Source organism: Asparagus officinalis, chromosome 8 (genome assembly GCF_001876935.1).
Source record: "Asparagus officinalis chromosome 8, Aspof.V1, whole genome shotgun sequence".
NCBI lineage: Eukaryota > Viridiplantae > Streptophyta > Magnoliopsida > Asparagales > Asparagaceae > Asparagus > Asparagus officinalis.
The window spans coordinates 77,399,137-77,414,304 of NC_033801.1; the positions used below are offsets into that span (position 1 = coordinate 77,399,137).

General features: G+C 46.4%; 1 protein-coding gene across 1 annotated transcript; it reads right to left on the reverse strand.

Annotated features, from left to right (window-relative positions):
* LOC109821403 lies at window positions 5,436-8,518 on the reverse strand. The gene is made up of 4 exons (XM_020387591.1): window positions 8,416-8,518; window positions 5,897-8,113; window positions 5,616-5,810; window positions 5,436-5,536 (listed from the first exon to the last, which is right to left on the reverse strand). Exons 1-4 carry the CDS (start codon window positions 8,516-8,518, stop codon window positions 5,436-5,438), a joined length of 2,616 nt encoding a protein of 871 aa, XP_020243180.1.

A 15,168-nucleotide genomic window follows, 5' to 3' on the forward strand; every position in this document is an offset into this window, starting at 1 on the left:
TCTCGGAACCCGAGACAGTCTTGCCCCCCCCCCCCGCCGAGACAGCAAACACTGTCTCGGAAGTGGTTATTCGTCCAGGGGTTATAAATACCCCCCTGTGATCATTTGTTTGGAGGGGAGCATTTTGGAGCAGAAGAGCCTTGAGCTTTTGGTGAATTAGAGCAAGAGAGAGAGTCTTCCTTCTTCACAAATATTCTCAAGAAGCTTTTGGCGATTCCTAGAGATCTAAGCTCAGACTTGATCTTTGGAAGAGTGAACATCTTACATCGATAAGATATTCGCTTTAAATTCTTACTTCGATAAACGAATGAAGAATCCCCAAAACCTTCACGATTCAATCAGAATCTATGAATCGGTGGTCCACGGGCTAACGCACCCCCGGCACAGGCAAAGATCCCACGCAAGCAGCGATCCAAACAACGATCCTGCGTTTGTTTCTAAAAAGTTGTAATTTTTATTTTGTTGTGTAAAAAAGTCTTATAAAAAGGCTATTTCTTTTGAATTTATTGTAATCGATCGAAGATATAATGAATTCCACAACGAAACCAACTTTTGACGCAAACAAACTGGCGACCACAGTGGGAGCCAACGGTCTCGCTGCCGAGACCGTCGTGTCGCAGCCGATCAAGATTCCAGTTGAATCCACGGTCGAATATGAGTTTGACCAAACTAAGTTTGAGGAATATCTCTCATCATCCTCTTCAAGATCTTTATTATATCGCAAGTACAAGAGGATCTCACAATTGAAGAAGACTTACATGCCAAAGAAGGCACAAAGTGAAGACTCTCACCCGATCGTTGCCGAGGCCTCCCCTCGCAATATTATCCCGGCGACCCCTAAAGCCGGAAGCTCTGCTCACAATGATTCAACCCTAATTAAGGAATGGTTCGATCGAAGTTCGCCAACTCTAACGAAGAGGGCTCGTCAGAGACAATGTCAGCGCCGCGCTCGCCAAATAGTTAAGGCCTTGGAACAAACCGACGGGGTTCGTTATCACGCGGACCTAAAGTCGAGGAGGCATCAAGTGGTTCAGTTGTCTCAACAACCAACCACTCATATCTCTACATAACTCACAACAGATGAATGGACTTTTGTTAAGAGGGCTCGCTCGACCCTCAAAGAACGCATACAAAAGCGTCGTACAAACACTGCTCATGCCCGTGCTCTCTTACAACAAAGACGAGAAGGAAACAAGGAAACGGTGGCCAAAGAATCACCAAAACTCTGTAAAGTTTGGATTCTAATGTCTGGAGTTGTGCAAAATCAGCATTCGGAGCCTGTTAAGACTCCATACCCACAAGGGGGTGGTTCTAAACGTGTGACTCCCGACATAACCTTGGATCGCTCAAAGACAGTAATAAATTGTCCTGAGAATGCCAACAAGGTTTTACACCCTCAGAAGAAGACGCATTCACCAAAAGACATCGTCATACCTGGGAGGTCATGCCAACAAACGATACGATTTTTTGGCAATCATACCGATGAATCGTATTATCAGGTTGGGGGTGTGAATAAATTTCGAAAGAAAATTATTCGATCTCATTGTTCTTGTGCACGACTCATTAGAGCAGTATTATCGGAATATGACTACTCCAAACGAGAAGCCATCCCGCAAAGAGTCCCAATGTTCCAGAGACTTTTCACCAAAATGTCAAAGCCCAGGCCGAGACGTTTCAGCAAGAAGTTTGCTATTCAAGAGGATGAATTCCCTGAAGTCACCATCAACATGGCTGATAAAGGAAAATCTAAGCGGCATTCAAGTGAATCAAATCCCGACTTTTCTCCAAGAGGAAAAGTCAATTCAAGAATTGCCCAACGGATGTCTCGACTCCAGTTAGGAACTATCAGACGTAGAGACTACAAGAGAATACAGGAAGGAATGTCTTCGAAAGATGAACTCTCGGACACTTGTTCTGCAATCGCTTCTGATGATACAGTGTCTAGCACGGGACAAACCAAAGAAGTGTTCACAATCACTTCTGATCAGTTTGCTCAAATGCTTCAAGAAGCTCTAGCGAAGCAACGTGAAGAAATTAGAGCTGAGATGAAGACAGAGATGGAGTTAGCTATTCAACAAATAAAAGAATTGCTAGCTCAACGGTCTCAACTTCCTGAGTCCAGTCAGCGAGCTGAATCCAGCCATCACACTCGTAATGTTATAGAGATGTCCGCTCAGGAAGTAAAGAAGACGGGTATTCCGTGTCCCTATCCAAGAGAATGGGATTCAATACCATACCCAGCCAAATTTAATTTGATTAACTTCACACCGTTTGACGGGAAAAGCTCGCCTACTCAGCACTTGATTTATTTCAAGTCTCATTTGGGCATGATCTCTAGAAATGAGGCTTTAATGGTCCGGTCATTCGTTGGCACCCTTCGCGGGTCGGCCTTCGATTGGTATCGGCGTCTCAAGCCAGGAAGCATCAATTGCTGGGATGACATGGAAAGTTTATTCCTCATCAATTTCTTCGATGATGACACCGATGTGTCAATCGGAACCCTTTTAAATGAGAAGCAAAAAGACGGAGAGTCAGTCGATAATTTTGTCAAGCGCTTCCGTAACAAGGCAATGAATTGCAGAGATCCTGTTACAGAGGAGTTCATCCTGCAGACATGCCACAATAATCTCTCCATCGATATCCTGGAAGCCCTGGGGGTCGTGCCATCCACTACTTGGAAAGAGTTAAAACTACGTGGCGAACAAGTCGAATACTTTCTTAAAAGAAAGAAAGCTGAGAGAAGCCGACCGACGACATCTGCAATCACTGGGAACGCGACTCTCGATCCGAAGTTCCAAAAGGAGTATTCTTTCGAAGATGATGAAGCTCCAGCCATATTGAAATACCTCCTCACCAATGACAAAATCGAGCTACCACCTATTAAAGATCAGGAGGGAGCTAAGAGGGTTACGGATCCAAACTACTGTGCGTACCACAGAAGGGTTCTTCATCCCACCGAGATTTGCTTTGGACTCAAAAATAAAATCCAAGCCTTAATTGACTCCGGCGTCATAACGGCGAAACAAGCCAAGTAAAGACGAATCTAACTCCATTGGGTGCACGAGTATAAACTGTTTTTCCTCACTCCAAAGAGTATACGAGTATATAGTTCTCCACAACCGGTTCAGTGTTAACGAGCGACGATGAACGTCACCATCCAATCCACATGAGCCTAATCGACGTCGACGAACGACTGAAGTGAGTCAGCGGGCTACTTGAGCTTACGGGATTTCGGAACAACCAAGACCCGGACCAATCGGGAACCCGGCGGTGTTCACAAAAAGGACAACGCCCTTCGTACCTCGACCACTCTACAGATAATCCAACCACCAGGGTGGATCGAACTCTTCGTCAGGCATCCAACGCACCCGGAATCACTCAAATCCGAGTCCGGATGAAGAATTCACGGGGAAAATAATCAAACACCTCAGCGGACGTCTCAGGAGTTCCAAAACACCCCCAGGGGTGTCTCAGAAATTCCGAGACACCCTAGGGGTGTCTCGAAAAATCCGAGACACCCCAAGGTGTCTCGGAAATTTCGAGACACCCTAGGGGTGTCTCGGAAATTCCGAGACACCCCCAAGGGTGTCTCGGAAATTCCGAGACACCCCAAGGGTGTCTCGGAAATTCCGAGACACCCTAGGGGATAGACCCCTTGGGTCCTCATTCAAAGGGCTGGAATTCTTTTGTCTTGGAGCAAGGCTAGAGAGAGAGGGGGAGGATTTTTGGAGAGCTTGGCGAAGCCCTGCTGCAGTGAAGAGTGCCCGTGTGCTTCAACAAGAGGAGGAGAGGTCTTGATCAGAGCCTTCATCACCCGTCCGAGCCTTAGTATTAGCCTTTAGCGTTAATACTAAGAAGAGCTAATACCTCGCTTTAGCCGAGGTATACGCTTTAAAACTTCTAGATCTCACGCGGATCGACGAAGTTCTGCTTCTATATCCTTTCGCGGATAGACGAAGCTCTGCCCGATTTTCTCGGAGCGGATCTGATTGCCCGGTGGTCCACGGATATCAACGTCCCCGTCACAGGCCAAAGACCCACGCAAGCAAGAGATGACAAACAGCTCTTGCGTTTGTTTGAAAGGAGTTGCATTTATTTTGTTTTCATTGTGTACCGGTCTTATAAAAAGGCTATCTTTTTGTTTCATTGTAACGATTGAAGTTGTAATGAATGCAGTAATGAATACATCAACTTTTTCCGCAAACAAGCTGGCGACCACAGTGGGAGCCAACGGCATCGCTACCTTTACAACTTTTTCCGCAAACAAGTTGTAAAAAGGCTATCTGTGACAAGAGCTGCTCGAGAGGCGCCATCGAAGTACAAACGCCACACTTGTTGGTGCGAAGTTGCGTTGACTTCGTGAGTTTCATCAGCGCCCACAGGGAGCCAACGGCATCGCTACCGACGCCGTCGTGACGCAACCGGCATTCAAGATCCGGGTGAATGAAGAATACGAACTCGATCGACAACAGTTCAAAGAAGGCCTCTCTTCCTCCTCCTCCAGATCCGCCTCTCCAAACGGGTACAGAAAGGTAACCATGTGTAGGCGACTAAGCGAGATCGGAAACAATCCTAACTTTTATAGGTTTGACTGTTCCAAGTGGACCTCTCGTTCATGGAGGAATCGAGAGGGGATTTTGACTGTGGTCCTAACTGTATGAAGGTTTGACCAAGCAGGAGTTTGAGATGACCCTAACTATAGGAAGGTTTGATCACTCGATTTGAAAGTGGACCTCTCGTTCATTGGAGGAATCGAGAGGGGATTTTGGCAAAAGAACCCGTTCTACTCTCGAGGAACGAATCCAGAAGCGCCGCGCCTTGCGTGCGCATGCCCGAGCCCTAGTGCAAAAAGCACGAGAAATGCAAAAGGAAAAGGCAGTTAAGAGATCGCCGAGATCCAAACGAGTTTGGGTGCCAAAAGCCAAATCAGCGCCTAAGGCAAAAGCAGGCGACGTTGCTCTCCGGCCTTCGTCAACTTCAGATCCCGAACCTCCGATGAATCCCCACCGCAGCGGAGATTTCACCAAGCTTAGGATTCCTCTGGAGGATCGTATCGGCACTCTACCCGAGAATCGAGGAAAAGCGCTTGATAAGGAGGATCCAACCGAGTTTGGGTGCCAAAGGCCAAATCAACGCCTAAGGCAAAAGCAGGCGACGTTGCTCTCTGGCCTTCGTCAACTTCAGATCCCGAACCTCCGATGAATCCCCACCGCAGCGGAGATTTCACCAAGCTTAGGATTCCTCTGGAGGACCGTATCGGCGCTCTACCCGAGAATCGAAGAAAAGCGCTTGATAAGGAAAGCTGGAGATCATTGAAGGAGCTGCAAGCCAACATCCGGACTGGGGGTCGTACGCGACCTCCTAACAAACGGATTCCTGCAACGGCCAGCTTGGCAGTGCGTGCAAAAGACCAAGAGCCCGTTAAGGTTTCACCCTCACTCACGAAGGGCGTCGCACACCTGCTGCATGAAGCAGTCCATGTTGTCAGCCCCAGAGAATACCGGACCTGGCGGAAGCTCACCCTCCTCGAAGAACCCTGAATTATGAAACAGGATCAGGGATCCCGGAAGGTAAATCATCTTAAAGCAATAAAAGTGGGTACAACAAAATGTTACCTTCCTCCCCGTCGGCAAAGCCTCCTGAATCTACCCCATGGGAGCGCTGATCAACATGAGGTTTATGGGCAATCTTTTTCCTTTTCGAAGGATCACCCCTCATAGAACCAACGGGGCGGTCATGCGAAGTTTGGCCACCAAACTTGGATTTCGCACGACGGGAAGCGAGCGACCCATGGTCGTCAGCTACCCCACCTGAAACAACAAGAATCATCTCATGAACCAGATCTTTCGCCAATACCAATTGAAGTCGAGAAAGAGGATCAAAGAGCATGACAAACCTGTATCAAGTTCTGCTTGGTCGGTATCTATATCTGCATACTCCCCTTCGGGAATTCCGGTGGGCTTCTTCCTCTGTCTCTGAGCAGGCTCAGCCCTGCGAGCAGCCATCATAGCAGATTGAACCAAGTGATCGGATTCTAGTTCCGAAAGACTCCTCACACTTATGGATTCATCGGCAGAGAGGAACCATTTACAGCTGAGGAAGGTAATCATTGGATTGCGTTTATAGGAGGGAAGAGCAAACTGAGCCCCGGTGCAGCCAACCATGGTCCATAACCACGCCCGTACGCCGTCAACGAGTCCTCCCTCAACACGCAAACTACGACTCGGATTCCCAACGTATAGTTGGTCATAGCCAAACTGACGTGCGAAACGGCAGGGAAGGTAAGGCTCTATGTGGCAGCGGTCCTTCACCCGGAGAACAAGATACCCGACTCGGATGTTCACCAACCAGCGGAAACAACCGACGTCGAGAGCAGTCCGGTTAGTTCGGGGTTTCTCCATATCAGTCAACTCCTCGCCATAACGTCCCGAAAAGCGAGGGAAGCATTTGAAGAACTCCCAGTTCCTGCGAACTCGAAGTTCTTTTTGTACATCTTCAAATTTCTTCCCAACCCATCTACTCTCCTCCAACAGCTGTAGGAAAGGAACGGGAACATCAACGGCGCTGGGCGCCGACATCAAGTCCGGACGGTGAAGAACGAACCACGCCATCAAATAAGCGTAGGGCAGCTCAACCTTCGGGCAGGTAAGCTCAGTCGAGGGTTTAGAACCCACTTGGGTAAGAACACGAACTACACCCCTAAGCCCGCAATGGATGCTGGCAACCATCGCTGGAAGCAGAGAAAGCTCCCTCCCATAAGCTAGCTGGACCGCAGGGAAGAGCACCTCGAGGGGTAGAGCGTCTGAAGACTGATATGGAACAACACACTTCTTCAGCCAAAGAGCAAGGTAGCCAGCTAACAGAGACCGAGGATCGATAGACTTCTGGGCATGATAGAGGAACGATCGAAACTTAGTCCCGGCCGGAAAAGCCCCCTCGGCACTAGCAATGGTATAAGAATGAGTTTCATTCTTCTCCATCAGCTCATTAATAGCGGCAGGGGGCAAAACGCCTAACTCATGTATGGACTCCTCGGAATCATCCTCCAAGTTAGGAAACAGGTAAACAGCAAACTGCTTCAAGCTGATCTTCCTCTTCGTCTTCGCTGGAGGAGAACTCTGGAGCAAACAGGTGTGATAATGACAGGTGAGGTCCCAGAGAGTGTCATACACATCGGGAGTATCCTTCTTCAAACACTCCAACTGTTGGTTAGAAGGGAAGTATTCCTGATACGGGCAATCTCCCATCGAAAGCCCGGAAACCTGGTGCATCTCATGAAGAGCCAACCCTAGCTCTCCGCCACTGGTCAAGAAGGTATTACTATCAGGCATATATGTCTCGAGCAATGCCAAGAAGTGACGGCAGCTAACGGGAAGTCCATACATAGTAGCCCGTATGGGCGTATATAATCCACTACCCTTCAAGTCTCTCTCCCAGCGTCCCAGAACATAACTGGTCAAACGGGTCCACCATCCCTTAGCCAGTGAGGAAGCCCAACCATAACATCGGTAATCCAGTCGAGGTAATTGTCTTCCCAGATGAGCTAAACGATTCCTCACGGTGAGAGCGGCCGCCGATACCTCGCCTGGAGGTGCAGTGTCAAGACCCATGATCCCGGGTCGAAGGCCACAAATGGATTGATACCCCAGAGAACCGGGACTCTTGTGATGAGAAATGTATCCGCACTGAACGTGTGTAACAGCATTGGTAAGAGGCCAGGACATCTGTCGCCCCACAGCCTGTTTCTCCAAGTCAGTAAAAGAGCACTGGCGAGGAATAGAGGGGATATATAAAAGAGCTCCCTCGTCAAGGGTAAGCCAGTGCTCCTCAGCAAGAGTCAGCGCGGCAGGATCTTCGGTGCGATCCCCGAATAGAAAACCCGGCTTCTTTAAAGCTTCAGTAGAAGTGGCGTCTGCGGTGAGAGGAGCATCGGTGATAAGTTGGCGTAAACAGTGACGCCCTCCATCCTTTATCAAGCGACAGAACTCGTCTGAGCGATCTCTGTCGAACTGCGGAAGGGGATCGATGATCTGCCTGGCAGAAGCCGAAGAAAACACTTCCCTACTACAACCGGTAGGGGCATGATGAGGGAGACTACCCCCGGGAAACTCAACTGCAACAAAGCAAAGATGGAGTCAGAAAATCCATGTCATAAACGCAAGACGAGATTATTCGATTTCGAGTGCCCTACACCGGGAGAACGGTATGCGTCATCACGTAGACACCGTGATAACATATACCGACCTATAAGGTGTAAGGCAACACGAGATCGCCCCAATATAACCGAGGACTTGAATTGGCTAAGCAAAGCAAGTCCGAAACCTTAACCCCCGCGGGAGGGGTATCGGTTCTTCCGTCATGACCCGCGAGAGGTCAATCCGGGATAAAAGAAAAAAATATATATAAGATTCTTACCCCCAAAGCAAGAGGTCACTGGAGATGATGTCGTAGGAGCCTCCTCCACGCCATGCTGCGAGCAAGGGTGACTCCCGGAAAGACGAGACCGACGGGGAGACATCGTGAATCTGCAATGAAGAGCAGTACATCAGGTACGATATATATACACGAAATATCGGAAGAAGGGAAATTAAGCACTTGGACTCGAAATCCTAATAACAAATAGGATTTTGTAGTTAAAGTCTAATTAAGCCTACGAATTTCGTGCACGCGAAACGATAATCGTCATTTCGCGGAAAATTTTGGTGAAATACCCAAAATACCCCTCGTGCTCAAGGCCAAATTCAGGTCAAGGACACGTATGACTCGGGTTATGGTCATCATACTTGATCATCGAACATCCCGGTACCCTATAATTTTGATCAAATTTTGCAAATAAGCCCTTTTGCAGAATTTGGTCAATTTTACATAAAAGTCCCTCCATGAACTTTTGGTTTTGCATCCATATGCTTTCACCAAAAATTCGATCAAGGGCCGGGGGTTTAAACTTCTTGGATTTCAGCCCCAAATTCGTGGCTCTTTTTGCAAATAAGCCCCTCCAAAACGTTTAGGGGCTGTTTTGCAAATAAACCCCTCAAACAACTCCTTAATCCTATTGCATAAAGCACCCCCCACATCCCTTCACCAAGTGGACATAAACTCAATACCCAAATTTCAGTCCCACTTTTGCAAATAAAACCCCACGAATTTCAGCCCCTATTTTGCAAATAAGCCCCCCAAAAATTCGGCCATGTCACCTTTTTTTGCACAAAACACCCCAATGTATGGTGCATACACAACCCTAGCCCTACTACAAGCCTAAAAATGCAATCTTTACAAGAAAATAAGAGGATTGTGAAAGGAAGCTTACCAAACCAAAGTAGAGTTTCTTTGAGCTTGAAGATGAAGGAGGGAACCCTATTTGGAGAATACGAGCTTTCGGCCAGAGCTTGAAGATGGAGGAGAGAACCCTATTTGGGGAATGCAAGCTTCCGGCCAATGGGTATCCGCTAAAATCCAAGATTGCTTAAAGATTGATGGGATCTTCAATGGAGGAAAGAAGTTTGGGGAAGAAGAACCTCAAAACCGAAATAGAGGGGAGGGGGTTCGGTTTTGAGCTAAGTAAGAGAGGGAACTCTCTTTTGAATTTTGAAAAGAAGGGGGGAAAACAAAAGAAGTAATGGACCAAAACAAAAGGAAAAAGAAACAAAGCAAAAAAGGGAAAAAGACAAAAGAAAAGAAGCAAGAGGGGGGGGTGTCTCGGCCCTAGAACCGAGACACCCTAGGGTGTCTCGGCCTTGGCCGAGACACCCCAAGGTGTCTCGGCCAAAGGCGAGACACCCCCGGGTGTTTTGAGTCCCGTTTCGTCCTATATGCCTGTTTTGGACCCGGATACGCCCGTTTTCGTCGATTATTGGATGTTTTGATGAAAATCAACACCCATCAACCCTTGGCCGAGACACCCCAAGGTGTCTCGGCCAAGGGGGAGACACCCCCGGGCATCTCGAGTCCCGTTTTGTCCTCGTATGCCTGTTTTGGACCCGGATACGCCCGTTTTCGTCGATTATTGGATGTTTTGATGAAAATCAACACCAATCAACATTCGATTCGAAACCCTAGGGTTCACGCCGGTCAACGCGTAACCCTAGGTCAACGCCAGTCAATGCGTTGCAATCAGAGTCAACGTTTGACGATTCGAAACCCTAAGGGTCAACGCCGGTCAACGCGTAACCCTAGGTTAACGCCAGTCAACGCGTTGCAACAAAAGTCAACGTTCGACAATTCGAAACCCTAAGGGTCAACGCCGGTCAACGCGTAACCCTAGGTCAACGCCAGTCAACGCGTTGCAACAAAAGTCGACGTTCGACGATTCGAAACCCTAGGGTCGACGCCGGTCAACGCGTAACCCTAGGTCAACGCCGGTCAACGCGTTGCGATAAAAAGTCAACACACGATGATCCGAAACCCTAAGCCAGCACAGGGTCAACGCTGGTCAACGCGTAACCCTAGGTCAACTCCAGTCAACGCGTTGCAACAAAAGTCAACGTTTGACGATTCGAAACCCTAAGGGTCAACGCCGGTCAACGCGTAACCCTAGGTCAACGCCAGTCAACGCGTTGCAAAAAAAGTCAACGTTCGACAATTCGAAACCCTAAGGGTCAACGCCGGTCAACGCGTAACCCTAGGTCAACGCCAGTCAACGCGTTGCAACAAAAGTCGACGTTCGACGATTCGAAACCCTAGGGTCGACGCCGGTCAACGCGTAACCCTAGGTCAACGCCGGTCAACGCGTTGCGATAAAAAGTCAACACACGATGATCCGAAACCCTAAGCCAGCACAAATTGCCTATAGGTCTCCACGAACGGTTCATTGTTAAAGAGCGACGATGAACATCACTATCCGATCCACAAGAGTCCAATTAACGTCGATGAACGGTTGAAGTGAATCGACGAACTACGTGAGCTGATAGGATTTCGGAACAACCAAGACCCGGACCAATCGGGAACCCGGCGGTGTTCACAAAAAGGACAACGCCCTTCGTGCCTCGACCACTCTACAGATAATCCAAATACCAGGGTGGATCGAACTCTTCGTCAGGCATCCAACGCACCCGGAATCACTCAAATCCGAGTTCGGACGAAGAATTCACGGGGAAAACAATCAAACACCTCAGCGGACGTCTCAGGAGTTCCAAAACAGCCCCAGGGGTGTCTCGGAAATTTCGAGACACCCTAGGGGTGTCTCGGAAAATCCGAGACACCCCAAGGTGTCTCGGAATTTTCGAGACACCCTAGGGTGTCTCGGAAAATCCGAGACACCCCAAGGGTGTCTCGGAAATTCCGAGACACCCTAGGGGTGTCTCGGATTTGTGGATACCTCGCTTTAGCCGAGGTATACGCTTATAGCTTCTAGATCTCACGCGGATCGACGAAGCTCTGCTTCTATATCCCTCCGCGGATAGACGAAGCTCTGTCCGATTTATCCGGATCAGAAAGTTTCTAGATCTCACGCGGATCAACGAAACTCTGTCCGATTTATCCGGATCAGATCTGAGTGCCCCGGTGGTCCACGGATATCAACATCCCCGTCACAGGCAAAAGACCCACGCAAGCAAGAGATGATGAACAGATCTTGCGTTTGTTTGAAAGGAGTTGTATTTCTTTTGTTTTCATTGTGTACCGGTCTTATAAAAAGGCTATCTTTTTGTTTCATTGTAACGATTGAAGTTGTAATGAATGCAGCAATGAATACAGCAACTTTTTCCGCAAACATTGGTCAAACCTTTAAACAGTTAGGACCAAAGCCAAAATCTCCTCTCGATTCCTTTTATGAACGAGAGGTCCACAAATTGAACGATCAAACCTTTAAACAGTTAGGATCGTCTCAAGTCCTCACATGGTCAAACCTTTAAACAGTTAGGACCAAAACTAAAATACCTTCTCGATTCCTTCCATGAACAAGAGGTCCAAAAATTGAACGATCAAACCTTTAAACAGTTAGGATCGTCTCACTTGGTCAGACCTTTAAACAGTTAGGACCAAAGCCAAAATCCCCTCTCGATTCCTTCAATGAACGAGAGGTCCATAAATTGAACGATCAAACCTTTAAACAGTTAGGATCGTCTCAAACTCACATCTGGTCAAACCTTTAAACAGTTAGGACCAAAGCCAAAATCCCCTCTCGATTCCTCTCATAAACGAGAGGTCCACAAATTGAACGATCAAACCTTTAAACAGTTAGGATCATCTCGAATTCCCATTTGGTCAAACCTTTAAACAGCATCTTGGTCAAACCTTTAAACAGTTAGGACCAAAGCTAAAATCCCCTCTCGATTCCTTCAATGAACGAGAGGTCCATAAATCGAGTGATCAAACATCCCTACCAATGAACGAGAGGTCCATAAATCGAGTGATCAAACCTTACTACAGTTAGGATCACCTCGAAACTCCCACTTGGTCAAACCTTACTACAGTTAGGACCACAGCCAAAATCTCCTTTCGATTCATTTTGCGAACGAAAGGTCCAACTTTGAATTGAATAATCAAACCTTATGACAGTTAGGATTATTCAAACCAATCAAGATTCTCTAAGTGAAGAGCCCACTTCGAGTTTCCTTTACACCAGGAGATAGAATATAAAATTCTTCCTCTCCGATTTCGGGTTTATCTCTACCAACAAACAAGAGACCAGGAGATAGAATATAAAATTCTTCCTCTCCGATTTCGGGTTTATCTCTACCAACAAAAAAAGAGACTAGGAGATAGAATATAAAATTCTTCCTCTCCATCATTGGGTTCATCTTTACCAACAAAAAAGAGACAATGTTACTCCAATAGGTACACGAGTCTAAACTGTTTCCCTACCCACAACAGAAATTTTCTGGAGAATATTACTCAGAATATTCTTAAGAATAACCTGATTACCTTCTAACGGGTATATGAGGTTAAACTATTTCCCGAACACTCCAATAAAATATATGAGTATAAACTATTTCTCCATTCTTCAATAGCAGTTCTAATTCAAGACTTCGACAACGGCCACGTGATAAGCGCAACACCGAAGGAATTTTAGCTATTCTACAAAGCACTGAATAGGCTAAAAGATGAAGAAGTCAAGAGTTGAAGCCATTTATGGGTCCTTCCGTATGATCTACTCAATCAAGTATTGAAAGGATTAAAAGTTAGACCCATCTTATCCAAAGTATCCCAGACTCCTCTATAAAGGAATGAGTCTGGAATACTTTGGAGGGGGTATCTGTAGGCGTCAAAAAATACTGAAAGATATCCAAATGTAGCTCAAAGAGAAGATCATCCAAAAAATCAACAAAAGGACACAAGTATAGACTGTCTCGCCCAGCGAGACAGACTTTGCTGTCTCGCCGTGCGAGACAGACTTTGCTGTCTCGCATGCGGAACCCGAGACAGTGTTTACTGTCTCGGAACCCGAGACAGTCTTTGCTGTCTCGACCGCCGAGACAGCAAACACTGTCTCGGAAGTAGTTATTCGTCCAGGGGTTATAAATACCCCCCTGTGATCATTTGTTTGGAGGGGAGCATTTTGGAGCAGAAGAGCCTTGAGCTTTTGGTGAATTAGAGCAAGAGAGAGAGTCTTCCTTCTTCACAAATATTCTCAAGAAGCTTTTGGCGATTCCTAGAGATCTAAGCTCAGATTTGATCTTTGGAAGAGTGAACATCTTACATCGATAAGATATTCGCTTTAAATTCTTACTTCGATAAACGAAGGAAGAATCCCCAAAACCTTCACGATTCAATCAGAATCTGTGAATCGGTGGTCCACGGGCTAACGCACCCCCGGCACAGGCAAAGATCCCACGCAAGCAGCGATCCAAACAACGATCCTGCGTTTGTTTCTAAATAGTTGTAATTTTCATTTTGTTGTGTAAAAGAAGTCTTATAAAAAGGCTATTTCTTTTGAATTTATTGTAATCGATCGAAGATATAATGAATTCCACAACGAAACCAACTTTTGACGAAAACAATGATCTTTGTGACTCATTGGACCCAGTTAGCACCAAACACCTGCTATCATTCCTACAATAAATAACCAAGTGACTCACCTCCTTTAGCAACCGACACATGGCACATATCTGCCAACTCAGCTGCCTAGCTGGACTTGGCTCAGGTCACCTTCTTGCCCCTCAAACCCACAATAAAAGGAGCGGCACTGCATGAGGTGACAAACTCTGTCCTTTTTCACGTTAATGAAGATCTAACTCTATACTTCCCACTCAAGATCACATACTAACTTGATCGTCGGAGAAACAACCGGAGAACCCAACTCCGCCCTCTTACGAGTTCTTTCATGTGCGGGGAAAAACAGCAAGCTCCAGAACCACTCATCAAAAGGAGTTAGAGGACACTAATTACTCCACAAAGTGTCAAATAACTCCCTCTTTGATAACTGACATCAGCAAATTACAATTCATCATTCTTGTGAAAATGCCCAAAAAAGATATGGGGTTAGTGGGGAGTTATTAGATGAGGCATTTAATTTTGTGAAATTATAAGGAGTGTATTTGTCTTGTATTTGGTCAAACCTCATGGCTTATACGCCAGCAAAAAATAAACTAGGGTACCCTAGCTTATTGCTTAGTGGCTTATAAGCTAAAATAAGCTACTTACCAAACATTTTAAAGTGGCTTATAAGCTACCGTGACAAATTACCAAACATGTTCTTTACATTGGTCTAGACATGACAAGCACAAGTTCAGTTGAGATCACTCGTATTATATGAAAAGAGGCTAACTCACCCGCATGTTTCCTTAGCGGCCTCCTACTAAAGGAGAAATATCAATATGGACATTCGGGCTGAGTAGTTGCTTTTGTTTTCGATCTTCCCCCTGATGGGGTTTCTTGACTTTGGTTCTCTTCTTAAAAAACATGAAATGAAAGATGATGCTAAAATTCCATTTCTTAGTGTTTGGGTGGGTTTCCTCGAAAAACTTTATTGGTGTTTATTTCGCATTGAAAACATGGGGCGGAAATAATTTCTATATCTTTCTACAGTCTGGATCAAAATCCAAAAATTCTAGTCCAAAAATTACCTCGAGAATGTGATCCTATTAATTTATTGTATTTTATTATGTTTCCAGCCTATTTCTAAGCCAAATAGCTGAATCTGAGCTCTTTCTCTCTAGCAACTTTTTAGAGCCCTTTTCTATAATTCTTTGCGCGAAGCAAACAACAGAAGCATAAACGGTTTTACTTGAT

Excerpts from the sequence above, each read along its gene's own strand:
- LOC109821403 (XM_020387591.1), bottom strand. The coding sequence starts at position 8,518 with ATGTCTCCCCGTCGGTCTCGTCTTTCCGGGAGTCACCCTTGCTCGCAG. Across the intron at positions 8,114-8,415 it reads AGTGACCTCTTGCTTTGGGG|TTGAGTTTCCCGGGGGTAGT; the intron begins GTAAGAATCTTA and ends GCTTTGTTGCAG. Across the intron at positions 5,811-5,896 it reads CCAAGCAGAACTTGATACAG|GTGGGGTAGCTGACGACCAT; the intron begins GTTTGTCATGCT and ends TTGTTGTTTCAG.